The following is a 23,095-nucleotide window of genomic DNA, read 5'->3' as shown; positions in this document are numbered from 1 at the left end:
ACTGTGATACCTAGTCTGCCAGCTAGAAGGTGGCAGATCCCTGTGGCACAGTTTGAAAGGTGTGTTGTGAAAGACTACTTTTTTGCTCTAGACCTACAGAAACTGTATGGCATGCCCTGTACAAACCACAGGTTTCCATAGCCGTGTGTGGGTTCCTCACGTTTCTCACCTGTGGTGTCTGTGGCAGCGTGCTCCTGGATTCAGCTTCCAGCATCCCCACACACACTGTGGTTTGATTCTCCAGCTAGCCAAATGGCACATAAATATTTCCATCTTCACTAAATAAACAAACTCACTCTGCACTGTAACTCTAAACCACATGCAGGGCTCACTGATCGGCACCATAAACTTAGAAATTTTCAGTCTCTTAGTCAGGACTATAGCTATGGGAGATGGTGTATTGCCTCCTAGGAATGCAATAAACAGCTCTTCAGCATAATTCTGTAATGAAGCAGTGCAGAGACCATCTTCCAGAATACATTTTCAAATGTATTGCATAATTTTCTCTGTTTTTTTATTTTTGAAATCATAAGCATTGGAATCATTCATTTCTAAGGCTCTCTCATGTTGGTGTCTAGCTGCCATAAAGAAAGAAAGCTACAGAAAATTTCCTGTCCCAGTTTATATTTTCCACTTGCAAACATTCTCTCCATTCTCAGAATTAACAAGGAACAGCTTCTTCTTCTACTACATGCGGGAGGTGCCTTCATAAACTTGTCACATCCTGATGTTAGTAGCATATGGTATCGAAACTATTCCTACTGCTTAGAGAGAGAGCTGTTACAAATATTTCAAGCAACAGTTTGTTAATTTTGGATCCGATCCTACACTGCACCAATATTTTTCTCATGCTTTTACACCTAACTGTATAATGAAGATACCCCATGAAGTTTCATAAAGGACAAGTTAGACCATAGATATCTGGGGCTTTAAAAGAACATTTCCTTTCAAATAGCATGTGCATAAGACAGAGTCTGGTTCTTTCTTCTTCGTTTTACAAAGTAGAGCAAATCCTCATCTTTTTTGTGATACCATGAAATAAAGGAAGATCTATGCTGTACATGAGGAAAATCAGCCTGTCTTGCTTTACAGCTCAAGGAGTATAGGCTGTGCCTTACAGAATCTAGATATACTTCTTGCCCTGGCTGCCTTGTAAGTTGAAATATGACAGTACAGAAAGCAAGAGATGAGAAATTGGAGTTTTAAGAATAAGGCCAGAAGGCAGGACTTCTCAGGGATTTAATATAGAACTGGTATCAAAAGATAGAATTGGGTAGAGGATAACACAGTTAGTCCTCCAGATATACTGGGCAGCAGGATATGTCAGATGGGGTCAAAGAGGGGCAGGATCACAGCCCTGAAGGAATACATCGAGTTAAATGGTTGTCTTCCATGAAGAAATTATTTCTTATCTGCTTCCTCAAAAGGATGCAGTAAGTGTCTCTGGGCAGTGTAATGCCATCTGAGCTTACTGTTCCCAGAAGATGACTGAACTGTCACTGGGAAATGGCTTAGCTACTGGTATTAGAAGGTAAATGGCAACAGCTAACATGGCTTCACTAAGGGCAAATTGTGCCTAACAAATTTGGTGACCTTCTACAACAGGGTTACAGCATTGGTAGATAAAGAAAGAGCAACTGATGTCATCTACCTGGAGTTGTACAAAGCATTTGACACTGCCTGCACGACATCCTTGTCTCTAAATTGGGGAGACAGGGATTTGATGGATGGACCACTCGGTGCATAAGGAATTGGCTGGATGGTCACACTCAAAGAGTTGTGGTCATTGGCTCAATGTCCAAGTGGGGACCAGTAATGAGTGGTGTTCCTCAGGGGTCGGTATTAGGACTAGCACTGTTTAACATCTTTGTCCGCGACATGGACAGTGGGATCAAGTGCACCCTCAGCAAGTTTGCTGACGACACCAAGCTGTGTGGTGTGGTCAACAAGCTATAGGGAAGGGATACCATCCAGAGAGACCTTGACAGGCTGGAGAGGTGGGCCTATGTGAACTGCATGAAGTTCAACAAGGCCAAGTACAAGGTCCTGCACGTGGGTTGGGGCAATCCCAACCACAACTACAGGCTGGGCAGAGAATGGATTGACAGCAGCCCTGAGGAGAAGGACTTGGGGGTGTTGGTGAACGAGAAGCTCAACACCACCCAGCAATGTGTGCTTGCAGCCCAGAAAGCCAACCATATCCTGGCGTGCATCAAAAGAAGCAGCAGGTCAAGGGAGGTGATTCTGCCCCCCTACTCTGGTCTCGTGAGACCCCACCTGGAGTACTGTGTTCAGCTCTGGGGCCTCCAACATAACAAAGATGTGGACCTGTTGGAGCGAGTCCAGAGGAGGGCCATGAAGCTGATCAGAGGGCTGGAGCACCCCTCCTATGAAGACAGGGTGAGAGAGTTGGGATTGTTCAGCCTGGAGAAAAGGCGGCTCCAGGGAGACCTTCCAGCAGCCTTCCAGTACCTGAAGGGGCCTACAGGAAAGATGGAGAGGGACTGTTTACAAGAGCAAGTAGTGATAGGACAAGGGGTAATGGCATTAAACTAAAAGAGAGTAGGTTTAGATTAGATTTTAAGAAGAAAACCTTCTCTGTGAGGGTGGTGAGGCACTGGAACAGATTGCCCAGAAAAGTTGTGGATGCCACATTCCCGGAAGTGTTCAAGGCCAGGTTGGATGAGGCTTTGAGCAACCTGGTCTAGTGGAGGGTGTCCCTGCCCATGGCAGGTGGGTTGGAACTAGATGATCTTTAAGGTCCCTTCCAACCCAAACCATTCTATGATTCTATGACTCAGCTAGTTAGTTGGGGGGGGGGGGGGAGTAGAGAAGACAACTGGTTGGTTTTATGGCATGCTAGTACAGTGGTTTATCGGGTTCTCCTGTAGCCCCCTTCCCTCCTCCCATTTTCTAGGTGATAGGTGGTGTGTTTCTGCTCATTCCTTCACCATGAACCTTTTGCTAACCCTTCCCAGTGCTTGTGTAGCCACAGCTTCTTACTGTAATGGCTGACCATTGCCTAGCCTCTGCCTACTTATTTTTGCAATGTGTCTGAGAAGGGTAGTCTTTCATACTTGACAGGAGGGGAGTTCAAGTGCAGAAGAACTCATCTCTAGTTGCACAGGCAATTTTGTGGCTATGCCAGGAGTTGAACAAGGATTTCCAAGATTAATATGGCATCCTAATTTACTGGCTATAACTCTTAAGCCATACTTTGTTAGCACTGAAAGCTTCAGGGATTTCAAACTGACCATATGCCATTATTTTTCCACAATACATGCTATCCTGCAACAGTCTTCTTTCCCCTCCTTCCCCCTGAAATCGTAAGACTTTTCTCATTGAGGCCAAGCCTACAGACACCTACTTAATCCAATCTGACTGCTAAAGCCTTGTGCAAAACAATACAGGTAAGGAGGTAAAAAGGAATGCTCAGCTGAAACTTATTTACAACATAGCAGCAGCTAAAGAATACAATTATCACATGCATGAAAAAGCAACTCAGGATGTTCTCCTTTGGAAAGCCTCAGGGTGAAAAATTAAGGCAGGGCAGGTGAATTGAGAGATGCATATGTTAAGCACATTTCCTGTCTTCCCTTAGTAATGCTGTATTCTGAATGCAGCAGCACACACTGCTTCCAGTCTTTAACTATCCAGTCAAACATGACCATTAAGAATATTCAGGAGAAAATACAAATGTGAGAAATATACCATGACATCCTGTAGAAAAGATACATGGTAAAAACAGAGGGCAAACCCAGGGGCAATCAAACAAGAAACATGCTGCAGAAAACACAGTTGATGATACAACACAGAGTTCAGAGAGGTGAGATAACTGCTTTAAGCAAAAACTAAAAGAAAAAAACCCAGCCTCCTTCCCCCACATGTTGTCAGACTTATGGTTTCTGTTCTTGAAATCTAGGGCAGTCAGAATAACCAAATTTTGATAGTTCCTTAGGTCTAGCTAGACCAGATGTAATCTAGCTCTCAGATAAAAGATCTGCCGACAGATCTGAACAACAAATACACAAAGATGATTTTTAACAAAATCCTTTGCAGGGCAAGTTGACCTGATGTTTTATTGTGAAAAGAAACAAAGCGGTGGAAACACCAACATAATTTGTATTCAAAGAGATAGCACAGGAACTTGGGATAAGAATCATACGGATATTTCTGCCTCTACTTTTGTTCTTAAAGCATTCTATTTGGCTTTATTTTTGGCACAAATGGCATTATCTTTTGCCCACAAATTACACTTGGAAAGAAGCACATATTTTAGGTCTCACTTAGATTTACCTCTGATTGGGAAATTAACTTTTTACATTCATGCCATCTAGCAGCAGTTTTCAGCTGCATGACATCATTACAAGACTTGTGGTGGTTTTGGAACTGGATGTATCTGATGTAAACACTGACCAAGCAGTGAAAACAGCAGCTTAAAATTTAGTTAAAAGCACATGAACAAGTAAGAAAACAATAGACTAGCTAATATTTCTCATTCAGACATCTAAAGTTAATCCCCTAAAATAAAGGTTGCATAAATAATACATAAATACATAAATAATATCTTTAGAACACTCTTAACCACAGTTTCCATAAGCAGTGGGTAGCCTCAGAAAACTCCAGAGGTTATTGTTTCTCAGCTATAAAGTAAATCAAAGTTACAGTGGCAACATCAAAACATGGAGATTTCCTGGGGCCTTATCTCCTATTTTCTCAGCCTCTCTCAGCTGTATAAACCATTTCTGTTATGACAAATTTCCTACTTCCATCATACCAATCATTTTCATTTGCCTGAAGAAACTGTAGAGCAGCTAGAGAAAGCTGGGTCAATGTGCGTACTTGCGATAAAATAAGGTGGTTCCTGAGGAAGCACATGATTTTGGAAAACTGGTGTAAGCTATACCAAAACTAGAAAGGTGAAATATTAAACACAGATTACCTGGGCGCCTACTCTAAAAGCAGCTTCCACTTGAGCTTTAAGGATGTTGCACTTCATATGGTCAGGTACAGATGAAGGTGACACAGGGGCATGAAGGGTCTTTTCAGGTACTTTCTTGTCTTCACCCTATAATATAATAATATAAAAGACAAGCACAGTGACATATATTAGAAAGATAAGTTAATAAAACGGTCAAAGGTCAATTTTTTTCTTGTAACAGCTGGATGCAGCTGGATAAAACTTCCATGTTCATACCCTTATAGATACATCTTACAATAAAAAGTTTTCAAAATATTTAATGACTTGATACTATTTGCAAGACAAGAAGAGCCTCAGGGAAGCCTGAGTAATAGTAGCAAGAAACTGATTTGGAGTGAAGAAACATGGAAAAAGCCCAGCCAGGCCCTGGAGTGGTTGCCCAAACCTGCGATCGCACTGAGGAAGCAAAACATTGTCTCAAAATATCCCACAGCAGGCAGCAGAGGGAAAGGTTCACAACACTCAGCTATAATGAACACTGGTTTCTTACACTACCTTAAGAATGTAAAGGGGCTTTGCAAATTTAACCAGAGGGATTTGAAGGGATCTCCACGTAATTGCAAGCCAAGCAAAATCTCCTTCATCAGAAAGAAAAGTCCAGGGAGTTTAAGCATTGCTGCTGCTGTTTCCACTTGATGTCAATCCCTTACCTATGCAGTGATCTGGATCAGAAATCTAAAGCCTCAGGACAGCTCGTTTAATGACCTGTTCAAACATGACCTAAAGGTTTTGTGCCTTGAACAAACTACATCCAGCAGAATGCCGGCATGAATAAACTTCCCATGCAGAAAAGAAAAAAATAGGAAAAAAAAAGAAAAAGGACAGTGTAATACTAATGTATAAACAAACAGGGTATAAATGAGACCAGGATTGTAAATGTGAACTCTTAAACAATCAATCTGTAATATCCTATATATTTTTAAAGAAGAATTGGCCAATGGCATAACAGCCATTGCAAACTTTCCTGTTCTTCCTGGAAATAAGACTTGAATTACAACCTAGTAACAGCCTAGATGATTCATTCACCTTCCACTGTCATTGCTGCAAAGAGTGAGTGGTTGTATACACCTGGACAGAACAGATATGTGGTGGTGTCATTCAGATTTCAGCCAAAACAGGTAGAAGGCATCAGTAAACCAGGTCTAGCGCATCCTTGAGGTTCACCTCGGGCAAAGTATTTCAAGACAGAACTGGTCATTTTTTAGCTACTGAAATTACCATATGATTAGCCCTTTAACTTCAAAACCTGTCTCCTTTTTCTTTCTGCCCTCCCCCATGGCATCCCACTGGCTGACAGTAACTACAATCTTACTGACTCTTCTCTCAGGTCTGCGAGCAATCACAGACAAAAGGGAACATCAAGATTCGGGGGACACTTTCTGCAAGTGGAGCAAATCACAAATGCAATTATGTTGCCTGAGGAAACTTTTCTGCAAACACTAGGGAGGGAAAGAGCCAGACCTCTGCAGAACTCCACTGAGACTGCAAGATCTTTCTCATGTGTAAGCAAAGTTGGTCCAGCAGATTTCTGCATTCAAAAACACCATAGCTGCCAGGTATGATTTTGAACAAGATTGCCCGTTATGAAATTTTTTTCTCTGGCAAATTTCTAATAATTCTTCCATGTTTATTTGCTTAGCCACATTTGCTGTTTTTAATGGAAGATATTTTTTGACTTTTTATTCTCCCCACTTTCCTCCTAAGGGAAAAAGAAAATATTTAAAATGAAAAGTGATGGCATCTAGCTGCAGCAGGTTATGGAACTGTAGTCATCTATTCAGTCTTGAATATAATGGCAGTTCTGGCAAACATGAAAAAAACCCATGAAATATTAATTTACCATAGGTGGATTTTCCGGGATACTCATGAAGCTGAGAAGTGGAGACTATCAAAAGGATAAAATTAACTGTAAAGAAAGCACAACTTTTCCTTGAACAATAGTCTTGTTAGCCACAATACACTACTACACACTTTAAAAAGGCTGCTATTATTGTCAACTTTTAAGTGTATCGATTTCTAAGAGCAGAAAGAACAACGCGCTAAGCAGTGGCATTTCTAAAGGCCATGCAAAATCCACCTTTAACACTGGATAATAATTAAATATCATTTCAGTGAAGAAAGATTAAGCTACTGTATTTTACTAGCTAAATCAAGACAACTAATGCTTGTTTAGGACACAAGCTTGTTCTGTAACTTGAAAAGTTACAAAGTCCTATCCATCTGTGGTTCAGATGGATATGGATATTTTTTGGTCCTTATGTTCTTCCTCCCCTTCCCAGTTTGCCCACATTGACCAAGAGCAGGATAAAAGCCCTCAGAGCTGTCCTTTAGCTGAGAACCCTCAAAAGGTCTAAACCTCCTGCTGTAGTGAGGATTAGATCAGACATAACGGAGACTGTCCCCAGTGCGGGGTCTGATGTGCAACTCTCTCATTGAGATTCTCATAACTTGAGAGGTCCAAACGCTGATGCTCACTGACGTGGCCGAAAAGGGAAAGCTGCTGCTGCTGCTGGAGGTTGCGGCCTTCTTGGAAACCATTCCTGGGCATCCAGTTTTGCATTGCCTTTGTTTGGGTCAGATGATAAGGGTTTCAACCTTCAGACAAGCAAAATTTGCTTTGCTTGCACCCTACTAAGAGCAGCAGCACCTTTAGTGACTGATCACACACGAGGAACAGACATTGCTGCAATCGGCTGCTTGGCCTCGGCGCTTCCCCCTGCCCCAGTGGTAATGCTATTCCACACAAGTCCCATATAGGGCTTGGGAGCCCTTGACCTGACCAGGACCTCCTCTAGGTTCTGAACATATGTGAAAGGCAAACACTTCTTTGCCAGCCTACCTTGGCAATGATGGACTTTTCTGCCAGTGCAGCACATCCTGAATCATTACTGAATTCTGCTCTTGCATAGCTGATTAGCTATTACACATATATGTGCAATGGCACTGAAGATCCAGACTAAAATTGAACTGAAATCACAGAACAAAGTAGCACCTCCTTACTGCAGACTATTAGCACTTCTAAGCATCTATATAAATTCCTATTGTTTCTTAATGCCACTAATCTGTACACATAAGCCCATTCATCCCCCAACTCCTAAAGTATAATTGTCGTCAAGAAGGCAAAAGAAAAAAACCCCCAACATTTCAGGACTATACAAAACCATACAGTACCTTCTATGGTTCATTTCTTTAGTTTATAAACAAATCAAAGATCTAAAACCTTATACACTATTGCTGCAAGAATGAAAGCTGTAATCTACTTTATTTTGCTGTATAATAAAGAGATCTTACATTTCCAGAATCCTTTTTGCTTTCAGTGATGAGTGAAGCATAAAGATAGCAGTTGGGTATTCAAATGTTGCAGCAGGTTGGTAGTTATTAAAATTTTATTTTCATTTATAAACTAAGAGCATTATATGTGGAAGTAATTAGAAAACTAAACATGGCATAATGCTAATGAAACTTCCAATTTTATCATTTCTTATTATGTAATTCTGAAAAACCTGAGATGCCCTTTTCAAGTGAATGTCAGAGAGTCAAACTTGCATTTGAAGGAAATCTTCTTGCTTAAAATTACAATCTAAACTCATTCTAAAAGATTTAGAAATGAAGGAAAAAATCCATTAAGTTAAGATACCTGATAACACTCCAATTTTCCATCTCCAGTCCTGCTGGTACTAAAAAATAGCAATGTGTTCACATCACTTTCACCATTGATGCAGAACTTTATTTTTCCACAGAAGAACATTGGAGAATTGCATTTAAATGGGTTTGATAGAAGTGGGTTAAACAAGCTCAGATAGAAACACACATAAAACTAGATGCCTTTTTTTCTTTTTATAATTGAGGTCTTAGGTTTGCTTTTCTCCTCCCAAACATTTACTTTAAATTCAATTACATTTGCTGATACTAGAATTGAAGGCAGATTTGTACAGTGTTAGATAATGATGACACTGGCTTTAGTTTGCAAAGCTAACTGAATATTAAGTACACATACAGAATATAAAAATAGTTGCATGAAATACAGCAATACCACTCCTGTACTTAACATTTCCATTCTCCCTGCTTTTAAAGGCTTATGCTTTGTTCCATATCAAACTTTGTACCAAGAGCAAGATCCATGACCTTTGCCTCTGCGAATTTACCAATAGTCCCTTCTTAGCCAAACAGTATGTTTAAAACATGCATTTAGCTGGAGATGTCTGAAGAATAGAATGAATATTTTGTTTAGGAACGCAGGTCAATTCTTTGTTGCTAGTCATCACTACTAGTGGGAGGTAAAGTTTTAATGAAGCCAACACAGATATAGAGGTTCTGAATGCACATCAGCTATGTAAGGTCAAACCCTTTGGTTTCCTGGGACTCAACTACATCTGCCAATGTGCATGAAAATCTACAGACTCTTTTGCCCCTTTTCCACCAGGAGATTTATTGAATTTTTTCCCTGTGATAGCTAACACCAATTATGAACAGGCACCATAATAGTAAGACCTGTATGATGATGTGTTATTCTTATTTGAGGCAAAGTTTTCAAGCAGAAGCTGCATCTTTTATTAGAAAGATACATTTGGAAAAACAGACAAAAGAAAACCCTCATAAAGCTGTCAGATACACAAGACCTTCCTCAGGTCAACTATCAGTTGGTCTAATGAAAGATATAACTCCCAATAAATCTTGTCTTGCTTATATTCTTGGAGCAAACCTCTTTAGTTCCTGGTATCAAATTTATTTTATAAAATGCTATTGCTCAATATTATTAGATTCTGCCTTTGTCAGTGCCAAGCTTCATGATAGCCTTACTGGGTCATGGTAGCCATGGTTCCTGGGGTACACCCTCTGATCAGGTTATCACACAGAAGGGTCTCAGATATATCAACAAAGTGGGTTGGTTTTGGTGGGGTTTTTTTAACCACAAATGATTTTTGGAACTGTAGTAACTTTAGGGTTTGCAGTTGTGCATGGGGCTGGTAGTTCCATAGCTTTTTTCTTAGTGGCATCATTTGCAAGCAGTCAGTAACATAACTGGGTAGCCCTGTAATATGGTACTGCCATGCTAGCAAAAGGCCATAACCTTTGAACAGAGTTTGCAAAGCCATTGAGGCTCATCAGGCTTGCTCTGTCTGAACCTTTCTTGACCTACTTGTCTTACTAGGTTTAGCTGTAACAACAATAATTTTATATAGAAAACAGTAACACAAGCAGTTGTTCTTTGCAGAATTTATGACTCTAACACAATGATGTACTATAAAGCAACACAGGGCTGGTATGATAACAGAGGTCTTGAGAAATGGAGACACGGGGTGGTGTGGAGGAGCGCAGGTGTGGAGGTGATAATGCAAGGGGCACAGGCTGGCACTGGAGGCCCCGCACTTATAAACAACTCACCAATGGTCAGTTAAAGAAGTGCAGACCTGGAGCTGGACAAAAGTGATTTTAGGGGCAATGAAGAGAGCAAACACATAGTACATAGCACATAGCACATATATGTAAAAGACACCATGTATAGTAAATTGGGTGTAGCGTGAAGATGCAGCTCAGTGAAGAAAGAGCAAGGTGTAAAAGTGTGTTTGTGAACATACAAAAAAGACCTGAAGTGGATCCTAGAGTGAGAAGGAAGAAACCACGAACATGATCATCATATCCCTCTTCCTGGAGGACTTTCCATAACACCCCCTCTGCCCCCCACCAGAATGAAGTCACTGAGCTTAGGAGACAGGGTTGTACGGGAAGGGTGAGCATAACACCAGGAAAAGGGGTCAAAACAATTTGGACTGTATTAGTATTCTTTCTTTTTATGTAATAATTAAATCTGAACTAATAATTACTAAACTCCCAAGATTTCAGAAATGCTAAAAATACATTCTTGGCTTTATATTATATATATATACACATACACACATGGAGCAAGGGGGGGATGGGAGAATATATTTTTCTAAGGAAAGGCATGCAAGAAAGAAAATCAGAAATACATTCACAGCTACAACACTTAGGCTTGTCTTTCCTGGAGATTAAGGAGTCCACTGGCACCAAAAGGCATGAAACGCATGTTGAAACTGACTTTATCATTCAGCAGGTGGACAGACATGTCCACTGTACCAAACAGCTCTGGAAAAAAGATTGGACACATCCATTCATCATTCCCATGAGACGAAGTTTGCTGTAGTGGACAATCAAATTAACTGCTGAATCTAATTTACCCAATTTCATGTTAATTCTTCTATGGGTTGAATATTAAGCCTGACAAATTCCAGCCCCAAAGCACTTTATTTGAAAAAAATAATAATTAGCAACAGGAAGAGAGGAAGTGAAAGCTGGGATTCCACAATAGATGTGGAAACCATTGCTTTATTTTCAGAAATAAAGTAAATGAAGCAGCTTCATAACTGCTTCACTGGTTTTGTTTAAGCATAATATTTCAGAGGATGCAGAACTAGGGAATAAAAAGCACTTAGTAGAATAGAAATCAATGGAGTGGTGCAGGAGAGCTGTTAATGTTTCATTTTTTTCCCAGAAACTAGACACACTGACGACTCATTAAAATCTGTTTGCTACTGGACTGGGTAGCTGGTTATCTACCATAACCAAAGGAGCTTTAAAGGCCACACTCTCAGAAAAAAAAGTTTACCACAGTTTAAGGATTTTCAATCCTGTCTAACCTGTCCCGCTGCCACAGCATTTCAGCCCAGGGTTAGCCCAGCATTTACAGCATGTCCCTCTCTTTCATTGGAGAAGCCATCTGCTGAGGCGACTCCAGGCTCTTCTCAGAGCTCAAAGACCTGCAGTTTGTTTGTTTTAGCTTTATGAGCTCTGTGTACACATTTCACTAGCATCTAGGTCAGAAAATGGTGCTTGAAGAAGAAACCATAAGCGAGGGGCCAAAAGAACTTCAGAATGATTTGTTGGTCATAACCCGCAGACTTTAATGTAAGGGTTTGATTGCTTTCCAGTGGTGACTCTGGGCCTGCTTCAAGAGCATCATACAATTTTCAGATGGCTCAAAATGGCAATTTTAATAAATTTTGAGGGACTGGCCTCCTTTGCATTCACATGGTAACCACTGCTCATGGGATTGCTGCCCAGCTCTTAAACCCAAACCCTCTATGACTGCCAGAGGAGGGTTTTCATTAGACAGCCCATGTCTCTAGCCTTGCCTTCTGCTGAGCTTCTGCCAGAAACAAAAGCATTTAGGAGCTCCTAGTGCTCATTGCAAGACTTTTTTCATCACCTAAATATTGACTGATGGAAGTCTTACCACAGCAGGCTGCATTTACTCTGCAGCTGCATTTATTGTGAAGCGCTGACTTGCTGTGATACTGGGTTCTGCTAATTAGTCCTTAAATAAATAAATCATCTGACCGTGGAGAAGATTCTAGAACTGTCAGAACAAGCCAAAGAAAACCATTAATTATGGAAGAGTCGACTTCTCTCTCCACGGATTTTCAGAGAAGAAAGAAGAGCGAGAGGATCTGAGGCTTTGCCAGGCAGAATTCACAGTGACTCTACTGGGACTAGTTGTACAGTACGGTGGAATACAGGACCAAAGTGTTTTAAGTTTTCATTTAAAGGAAGAAAAAAGACCATAAATCTACTCATTTTGAGATCACAAGGGTTCCATTGAGATAATCTGTTCAGATCTTTTGCACAACACAGGCTAGACTGGTTTATCCACTCGTGCACTATGGTCAACATGGAGAGAGTCCTCTCACTTCTTCACTTAAGCCCTTTATATATGCCAAATTGAGCTATCAATATGCTCAATAGTGTAGGACCGTCCTTTAAAGCATGGTTTGGACATTGCATCTAAATGAATGTTCTTAGCTGGGGTTAAGACAGAGCATCACTAAATATATCTGAACTACAGTGCTCCTCTCACAACACCTGGGGGTATTCACTGGATGAATCTGTGAGATGAAGAATTTTCCTTTGGCAAACAATGTCAATGCTTAATTAGCTTTGCCTATAAAAAACTGTACTTATAGTACTATAATTGTACATAAGTACTTCTTCTAGAAGAAGAACTTGAGAAATGTCCATGGGAAAAAGATAACTTCTTTTCCACTTCACCCTAGGTTGTCTACTTTGTGATTTAACTTTTCTCCCCCTCAAACCAACCAGTCAGACAAAATGACAGCTCCTCATAGCTGATAACTAAACAGATTTGGGAAAAAGTCTAAAATATTCCACCTTCATCTGTTCATTTAGAAGTCTCCAGAAATGATGACATAGGTCATTGCCTCATGACCACATTCATAAGGCATAAGGACTGCAGTCCTTAGCTGAACTAACCACCACCCCATGACACACCCTGAACACGGTTCTTCAAGCAAATATTCATGACAGAAAATCCACTGCATTATGGATTAACTTCAATAAACTAGAATGTTAAAGAAAAATATTCCAAGATTTCATTTTTTATTAGAAACACCTGACACTGATTTTCAGCCTTCACTTCCATCTCCTGGATTATCTCATCCAGAAAAAAGAAAGATTATGCTATATAGATATGCAGCCCCTTTGTTCTTGTATTTTTGATACACTTTGCCACCTCCTCTTTGATTTTAATTTCCATAACACTTGTTGAAATAACATCAATAACAAAAGGATGTATGTAAAACCAAGGTAAAGTAATTTAATCGACTTCTCCCTTGAAGTGACAGAAAACTCTCAAAATGCCACATTTCTTTTAACAGGTTGGTCGCTGGGGGCCCAGACCCACCTGATTTGAAGCCAGCAGCAATGCTCTCATTGACTTCACTGGGTTCTGCTCAGGACTGATGTGGTTGCAAACCAGAGGTCCCGGTCTCTGTGGTTCTATCCAGACTCAGCTCAAAGCACTCACGGTGCAGGCACAGTGGATTTTCCCTCACATGGATACAAGGAGCCACTGACCTGGTGGCCTCTGAGCTCTGGCAGAAACAGCGGGATGTGGCTGTTTTGCCACCCCTGCAAAAACTCACTCATGAAACACCCACTGACATCAGATGCTGGAGGGGGTTTAAGGCATAACGCTGACTCCTCATGTAGAAAAACAAGATTTTTTTTTTTTTTATCACTTAAAGTGTTGTTATTTTTTTACAGCTCTGGGCTGCCTAGATGACTAACTCTTCACAACTAAACTAAAACTACATCATAACATTGTTGCAGCAGCTTCTGAAATCTTAAAAGGCAAAGCTGAAGGAAATGCTAAATCGAAAACCCAAAACCCAGGCCCACAAGGAGATGGTGAGTGGTGATTAAAAAGTAAGCCAGTGAATGTTAATTTGAATTGGAGGTGAAAAAGCAGCAGCTTTTGATTATGAAGTAACAAAGGGGCTCTCCGGCACATATATGTAAAAGTATATATGTATATGCTATACCTTGTTCATGCTGACGTGCAGGGCTGGCCATGGTCCAACTACCTTCACACTCTCCGTTTCTATTTTCTTCAGATGAGAAGTTTCATCATAAAGAAGGGGAAGTCCTGAGCTCAGTTCTAAAAAGATGCCCAAAAGAAAGAAAGAAAGAAACACAGTCTGAAGGAAGGCTACAGAAGAACCGCAGAGCAAGACACTCAGCTGCATTTGAAGAGACAGGGTCAGCAAAGCATCTTCCCTATAAGACCATCTCAAATGTTTCATAATTATGCCTGTCAGGTCATTTTTCCTTTTTCTATTTAGTGAACAATTCCTTCTCCTCCTCCTTCTTGCCCATCCTTTCATTTCAGCAGGGCTTTTTCCAGCTTTGGGCTAGATGCTTCTCTCCTTAACTTCCCCCCTTTTACCCACCCTATATTCTAAAACCCAGTTGACACCAGAGGGATTATTTATGCAGCTAAGGTGCCACTCTCAGAACATGTGATGTGTAAAGAGATCAGAGTATAGCTTTTGGCTTCTCTCAGACATCTTTATTTATCTGCCAGCCTTCTTAAGACTGTTGTCAGGAATTTGCTGTGCTTTGTCAACAGATTTTGAGTGAACCACTGACACAGAAAGACAATGAAAAATATTTTTTGAAACAGCCCTGAAGGGTCTCTGCCAACATCTTAGTGATGGCATGGCATATATAGGTATATTTGCAAGTATTCTGAGAAAAATGAGCTTCATCATATGAGGATTTTATAAATCCCTGTGCCCTCCTGTATTTCTTTTTTGCCATGGATTCTAGGTAATAACAGTTGGGAACAATCCAGTAATCTCTGGAGTCTGATTCAAAGCCCACTGAAATCAATAAAAACCTTGCACTGACTGCAGTTTTGTTTGGATCAGGTTCTTAAGCTATCCTAAGAATATTAAATATTACTCACTCAAGATCTAGTTCTACAGCTGTTTAAATATACATTAAGGGCTTTGTTGACTAGAGACAAACTGCTAAAACCAGCTTATAGGGATATAAACAAAAAGTTGTTTTTGGCATTGGTGAAACATTATCAGACCCTGAGGTAATAATACCCTACAAGGGGTTACAATATCAGCATTGACTTCCCCTTGGTGGTCTCTCATCACAAGTTAGTGATGCCAGAGTTTGGCATTTCTCACACCATGGCTGCTTCCATGGATATGAGACTGTGAAACTGCCTGATGATACCTGGGAATAAATTACCACAGCCACAAGATAAGATATGATGGTGTTTTGTTTTTTGTTTTGTTTTGTTTTTAAGAAACACATTCTATTTTCCTGGCGAGAAAGAACACAGTGGGGGAAAAAATGTCTTCTTTAAATTATTCAAGTTTGCTGTGATTTCAAACTGACTTTTAAGCTTTTTTTTTTTTTTTTTTTTGAAAGGAGAGCTTGGGAAAATAAGCTAGCCAGTTTAGACTTTTAGCTCAAAATTGAAAATAGATTTTAAAAAAGGCAAAAAAATTAAGTCCTACAAAAGGCATACATTTCCTGAGTCGGCATTAAGTCTTGGCAAAACCAGGCTTTCATTTCAAGAAAGGATCTGGCAGCACTTTTGTTTTTCAAAGCACTGTTTTCAGCCTGGAACTCAGTCTGTATTACACCATTCTCTGCTTAGGGTAACACCAGGACTTTTGCAGTGAGCAGTTCAGGAATAAAGGATGTCCTTTTTTTAAGTGATAACCTGCAAGCTCAGCCCAGAGTTCAAGAAGCAAGCTGGGACCCCTCTTCTCATTCATCACTTTTCATCATAAAAATTCTGCAAGGTACATTGCATACTTGTTCGCATCTGCTTTTGGTGATAGCCCCAGCCACTGCCAGTGGATCTGCTCACGTGCACCTGGTAATCCATACACGATGTTGCCATGCCAATTAGGCTTAGCAAGCGGCTCACCCTCTCTGTGCTTCAGTGCTGGTGCTGTCAGGCTAACTGCTCTTGAATACAGTGGTCCCTGGGACTGGGATTCTGCGAATATACTGGGGGAAGATCTGCTGCATAAAAAGATAAGATCTGTGTACATTAGCTTTGAGGTGAAGGGCAGCATCACAAATACGATAATCAGGCCAAAAGCAGGAAAACAACATCTTCTGCTGAACTGCCTTCATAAACACACATCAGATTTGTTTCACCAGATTTCACTGCTTCCAGTAATTGAAGTAGACAAATTACTTGGAATGTGAAAAATCAGGCAGGTCTGGCCCAGGTTTGTTTTCTGTAACAAAATCCCAGGCCATGTGTTTTCTGAGAAACATGCACCAGTATTTAAAGGGAACCTTGGCTGGGCGTACTGTTGTTTCCCTCTCTCCTGCCCATGTCCTGTGAATTGCGCTGGAACTTTGGCACTTATCAGAATAGGTGTAAGTGGAGGAAAGGCAGACGCTTTCTCCCTCTCGACCTGATGCTGGGAACATGAGGGTTGGTCACTCCGTGTTCCACTTCAGATGAATTTAAAACAACCTCAGAGCTCAGAGATAAGTCCATAGGAACTGGACTTACCACAAAACGCCCATGGTCCCTTGGAAAAGCAAAAGGTAGCTGAACTGAAGTACTGGTGTGCACAGCCCCACCTCTGTCAGCTTCACCAGAAAGCTTCAACTAGGACAGCATATTCCCCCCACAAGACCTTGTGACTCTCTAGGCATTTCCACTTGAGATATTTTGGTCACAAGCACTCTCTTCCCTGAGAGTGTCCCCAGGTTAGTGACTGCTTACTTCCTAGAAACACTTTCCCAGCAGTGGCCTTTCCACACAGCCTGGAGCCAGACATCGGTCCCCCATGTCCCCAGGATCCTGACACAGACCCCTGGTAGTGTCTCCTCACTGACTGATTTTTTCTTGTCCCACAGACTCCGCAATGACAGACAGCATGCTCCTAACCGTTTCGGCACATAAACTATGAGCCTTTTCCACAAGACTGCTTTCTGAGCTGAAACAGCCTGAGCAGTGTTTAAAAGGATCCATTAAAAACAAAAGAAACTAAAGCAAACCCACTGAGCACTGAACTTGAAAAGGCACCCAGACCTGTCACCTCAAACTGCAAACGATTAACATCATTGATTCTGTTTACGCAGCCGGCGGGTCTGCACCACAGCCTCCCCTCGGAGGTGCCCCTGCCCCTTTCTGCTCCCGTAGAGAAACCGGGAATTGGCATTTGGTGCTTCTGTCACTAGGCCGTGTCAGGAACCAGCACCGATTCCCTTTTCTCTAATCAAATAGCTAGCATGAACTAGCTGTAAGCAGACAAAATTAAGAGAAAGGTACATCCATCTCCAGGAATCGGTGCTACGTGCATGTCTCGGCTGTCGAAGGCCCCTTCGGAGCATCGCAGCTGCTGGGCAGGCCGGGGAGGCTGCACCCTGCAAGTGGTGCGGGGTTTTGGGGAGAGAGCTTGCCCTCCCCATGCCTGGGGGGACACGGCCTCCCGGGCCCCACATATCAATTCGCAGGTAACGCTCACTGGGCACAAACAGAACTGCTCCTGATGTTTGCCCTTAGGATTTTCTAAGCTTATTTCACCAACAAGGAGGCACAGGAAAGCACTGAGGCCTAAGAGGAGACACAGAGCTAGAATAATCACCCTGTACTGTGCTTTTTGCTGTTGTTTCTTTAATCACCTGCCGCTCTACAGGTGGGCCTGGCTTGGCAGGGCCCATGGCAGGGCTGTGGGGAGCTGGAGCTCTGCTGCAGCATTGCTGGTGCAGAGCCTGAGGCCCCGGGGGGCTGACATGGGGCCCTGGGCCATGGGCATGACAGGGGGACCCCCAGGAGGGGACATGGGCCCTGCAGTGCCCTCAGGGCTGGGGCACTTAGCAGCAGCATAGCTGGCGCTGACTGAATTTCCTGGCATGCTTCAATTCTAATTTGGGAAAGAAAAATACGGGCTGGCACACCCCCTAGAAAGGTCACCGCCTCCGGCTGCACCAGGCTGACAGCCCGGGTGAGGCTTTCCAGCTCAGCGTCGCCAGCACCCCTCAGCCGCCATTGCTCAGCTGCCACTCATGGTGGCCCTGTGACCGGCTGGCCGAAGCCCAGCAGGTGCACAGCCAGGGCGAGCCGCTCGGCAGTAACCCAACCGGGTGGTCTGTGTCACCCTCCCAGCTGGCACCGGTCACTGCAGACCACAACCAAGATGCGGACACACATCGGTGGTGCAGGAGTGCCCAGTGGTCCGCCACGGGCCTCCGTGGCAGCACCAGGTGGGGGAGACCTTACTGGCAGCACACCATGCCAGCCCCACACACTTTGCAGCACGAAGGTATGCCAGCATGGAGCACACAATCATTGAAAGACAGCACGATTCCTGAAGGATGCTCTTAAGGGAGTAGCTTCACTTAAAGCCCCAGCAAGCAATTTGTATTGCTTAGGATTCCTTCCTTAAACATCTACAATGCCTTGTGGTTTACCTCTTGAGTTTCCCTCCTAAAAACTGTTTTCTCCCTCTCCTTGGGTAAGAAAATTAAAGAAAATATTTCTGAGTTTCTGAACCAAAATCTCATTAAAGTGCCAGTGCACATAGATAGGTGCCGGTGCATTACTGCTGAGGTGGGACAGCCTACAGTCAAGGTCACTCGGCACCACTCACTACAAGATCCTGGTTTCAGGAATTTGAAAGCTGTCAGATTAACTGCCTCGGCTGAAAGTTTCCATAATGGATGCCTATCTCAGGGTGATTTACAATTATAAAGGCAAAAACTGGGCAAAGAAGAACTTACTGTCCCCTTGAGGCAATGAAAATAATAGATCATACCTTGTTTTGCCCATCTTCTGAAATTCTTACAGAGTTTCAGCATCTCACGCACTGCCGTGTGCAGAGGTGATAATTTGGAGAGCAAGAAACAGGATTACTCAGTGGCAGGGATGTTTCTTTTCCAGTTCCTGTGTAAACCTACAAACATTTTGCCGAGCTATGTACCCTTAAAAAAGCCTGTACATGTTCAGCAGCAGAGACTTACGCCCAAACACCCCAAGGTTGCATCGGGAACAAATAGGCTTCTCTCCTCTTTGCTTTCTACATGCCAAGAATTGTCCACCAAGCAAGCAAGCATACTCAGGTCATGGTAGCTGGGGCTGAGCAGGAATTGTTCCCATTACCCAAACTAAGAGCAAGATGCTGTTTGTCAAATGCTCCAAAATTTCTGTTTGTGCCCAGACATGAAAACAAGAGTCAGATCCAAACAATGAGGCTGAAGGACAGCTGGGCAGATCAGCAAAAGACAATGGCAGATGAGGAGAGGTTTGTGAAAACTATACAAATAAAATAGTAACAACAAAAAAATAGCCTGTATTAAGTGGCTAGAGACTCAGTATCTGAGACTAATTGTGTATTTGTTCAGCTGTGGAACACCAATCTAACACGAAATCCCATAACCCCACAGCAAAGCCAGGGAATTGCAAATCTTGTCTCATTCGCACATGGTACAAAGCTAGCAAATAATAGCATGAAGCATATTCTTCATGGAGAAAAACTGAAATGCATGTTGCTTTCCTTTCCTTTTCTTTGCCTGTTTGCCAGAGACAAACCTGAAAGCAGCACAGTTACCAAAATGACATTCACTGCAGTGGACTTACTGTTTGGGTTTGGAACTCCAGAAACAATGTCTTTGCTGTCGGGAGCAAGGGCGCCATAATTTGCATGGTGGTGGTGATGACGGTGGTGGTGGTGGTGCCTTGCAGGCATTTTTGTGGTATATGGTGCTCCACCATTCTCCTCAATGTTGAACTGATGCAGATCACTGTTGTTCAAGGGATAGCTACAAAGTAAATTCAGTTAAAATTAGAGTGGTAACAGTAGGACAAATTGTAGTTTTGAAAAGACAAAATGCAAACTTTCTTGGGAAAAATTGCATAGCTTTTTTGTAAGTAAAATTTTTAACAAAGTATGTCCCAAATCTTTACAGTTTTCTGTTAACAGGAGACTCATAAGGTGAGGAAAAAGGATGCCTCTGCTTGTTTGGCATGACTTTAATATCAGAGTTATTTTTTATTTTACACACTACACTATCTCTGTTAGATTCTTCTACTGAGTCAAATTCTGATTGACTTTGGATATATGATTCTCAAAACCATCTAAATTTGTCCTGCAGGAATTTGCAACTTCACCTGGGATAGGAGACTGGCCAGGCAACAAACAATACCTCCTTTAAAGTGAAATTGCCAGAAGAGCAGACCAAGGAATAGTCCCAGAATAACATTACATTCCTGAGAAAGTTTGGGCCTCCAAATTTACACTGCAAATAGCTGTATGAAAAATTTGTGACTTGGGAAAAAATGGAGAACAATCCCCTGCTGGAAAGAAAAGGCTTTACAGGTAACAACATACAAAATAGCACTTGGTCAAAAAGGAATCATACCTGTGCTGGTAAACTAACTGGGTTTGGGTTTTTTGCATATGTTTAGTTAGGGGATTAACTGTTGTCATTTTGCAATATTTGGAGAAATGGAAACCTATTGAAATTTTAATTCATCATCTCTAACTCAGAGGTGTCAGATGACACTGTTGATTTTCTTTGGTAGTTTTAACTGATGCTGTTTCAGTTTATTGTTTGAAATGACCATGAATTTCTAGAAATTATGTTTTTTCTCCATGCCAGCAACCAAGTAAGACTGAGATAACTTTACATAGTTGCTGCAAATGACTTGAATGTGCTTTCCTCAGAGGAGTGCTTAAAATTTTTATAAGGTTTTAACTTATTCTGTAGTATTGCATTAGTCAGCAGTTGCAGTAAATCAACTAATTCCAAGAAAAGATGAATCTCCTGCCCATCTGAAACATGCTAAAGAAATGTTATCTTCGGCTGCATGGGTTTTCAGTTTGCTTTTATTACTAACAGCAGCTGAAAACCTGACAATATGGAATCAAGAAAAACAGAGTAATTAAAGGAACAATGAATAAATTATACCTAGCTACTTGCTACATATGTTCTCTGCAGATTACTTACGAATTCAAAGCAAAATTAACCAGTCATCTGCAAATAAACACATCTGTATCACTTCCAAAGATATGCTGAAGCATGCAACTCCATACATCATTAATAACCACTGTCTTCTTAGTAACAACTTCTGACAACATGAGGTTTCCGACTGGCTAGTAATTGAATAACACTTTTTCGCTGATTATTTTTTGAAAGCAGGAGGTGGGGAGGGCAATGTTTTGTGTATTAATCTTGGCAGGTTCCCAGCATGTAGCAACAACTGCCAATAAAGGCACTTCTGATGCCTTATTTGCCTTAAGGAAACAATACAAACAGGGGTCTGATCCACAGGGGACAGCTTTGGTGAGCTCAGATAATCCAGGACTGGTCTCTCTTTTGAAACTGCACTATATCTTCACTGTTGTAATCAAATCAAGCAAGTGCCTACTGGGGGAAAAAGGTACAGGCTAATGAGATTGCACACTAATTGTAACAGCTCTTCTGTGCTCTCTCTTCCAGCACCTTGGATTGAAGTGACATTTTTGGACTGAGAGGATAGCTGGTTTTGTTCACACAGTTAAAACTCATATTGGAAATAAGATCAGTTTTAAGCTGGAGCCTCAGCACATCCTTTTTTTTAGTCTATGATTCAATTTTTTTTTTTTTTCAAGACATAAAACCCCACGTGCTTGGGAGTTGCTTTCATTTCACCTGCTGGCAGGCTATTTTAGCAGATTTTCAACTGGTCTTTTCAAAATGGATGAGATCACACCAAATCCTTACATTGACTCCTCATATTGCTATGGGCATGAGGTAGCTTTCATGATGCCAAACATGCACCAAATTTTCTAGACGCATTTCTTGACTGTCCAGAGGAGTGGTCACACAATGTAAAATGCAGGGTGACCATCACTTCAAAGAAATAAAGAGCAAGCCCAGCAAAGCTGATGTTCAGATGTGCACTGAAGTCCTTGAAGACAGTATGTCACAAAGCTCCAGTCAGGATGCCAATACCCAGGCAGTGCACTCTGATGTGAAATCCCATGTTGAAACTGCTGACCCATTTAAAAGTGTGTGGTCATCTGCACTCTTCCAGGGCTGATAGCAACTAAGAGATATTGAGGCAAACTCATCTCAGTGCTCAGTCAACTCTTACACTTCTGATGGATATGGGGTTGGGGTGAGGATGACTTTTGCACCCATACCCTCACTACTAGACTGATGAGTTGCTGAACAATCATAAACAGGGCTTGCAGCAGCCCCAGAGCCAGTCTACTAGAAGCGTTGACAGTACCCAAACAAAAATATCATGAGTAGTCCAAATCCCTTTTCTGTGTACTCTCTATAACTCAGGGCACACTGGACATCTTAGTGCAGTTTCTACACAGTGGCATCACTATTATCATCTATCACATCTGTTTTTCACTTATTTTTCTGTTCTTCCACTGTCTTAAATGTAGAGACCTGAGACTGTTCCCCTCAATGCATCTTTTTGCCATTAACTTTTCTTTCTGTTGCTTGCTTCTGTCTAGGTTACCTGAATAGATAATGCGCTCATACATCCTTCCCAACCCACTGATGCAAATACATCACTACTTCCAATGAACCAACATTCTGACTACATCCTAAGCCCTCCATGCTTTCATACTTGCTCCCCAGGCATCAAATGATGATTCAGACTATGTGCATACATGGATGGGTATCAGTTTTCATCTTTTCTCTTGTATTTATCTTTTGGGTCTCCTAGTATACTAATGTTACACCTTTGTTTTACCTTTTAATAGTCAATTGGCTGTCCTGCAGGTTTCCTCTTTTTCCTCTGTTATT

At 41.7% G+C, this 23,095-nt stretch overlaps 1 protein-coding gene across 3 annotated transcripts in view; it reads right to left on the bottom strand.

The window, feature by feature from the left end:
• The window catches only part of EPB41L4B (erythrocyte membrane protein band 4.1 like 4B), a 196,230-nt gene that overhangs the window by 54,118 nt on the left and 119,017 nt on the right, over positions 1 to 23,095 (bottom strand). For all 3 annotated transcript variants that reach the window (XM_075744687.1, XM_075744688.1, XM_075744689.1), the window contains exons 16-18: positions 19,926 to 20,107; positions 14,338 to 14,453; positions 4,943 to 5,068 (exon numbers count right to left, since the gene is read on the bottom strand). In XM_075744687.1, coding sequence (XP_075600802.1) covers positions 4,943 to 5,068; positions 14,338 to 14,453; positions 19,926 to 20,107 — 424 coding nt within the window. The remainder of the gene's footprint in view (positions 1 to 4,942; positions 5,069 to 14,337; positions 14,454 to 19,925; positions 20,108 to 23,095) is intronic.

Source organism: Balearica regulorum, chromosome 2 (genome assembly GCF_011004875.1).
Source record: "Balearica regulorum gibbericeps isolate bBalReg1 chromosome 2, bBalReg1.pri, whole genome shotgun sequence".
Taxonomy (NCBI): domain Eukaryota; kingdom Metazoa; phylum Chordata; class Aves; order Gruiformes; family Gruidae; genus Balearica; species Balearica regulorum.
Note: the sequence above shows the minus strand (reverse complement) of the source record. Positions and strands in the feature narration are given on the sequence as shown.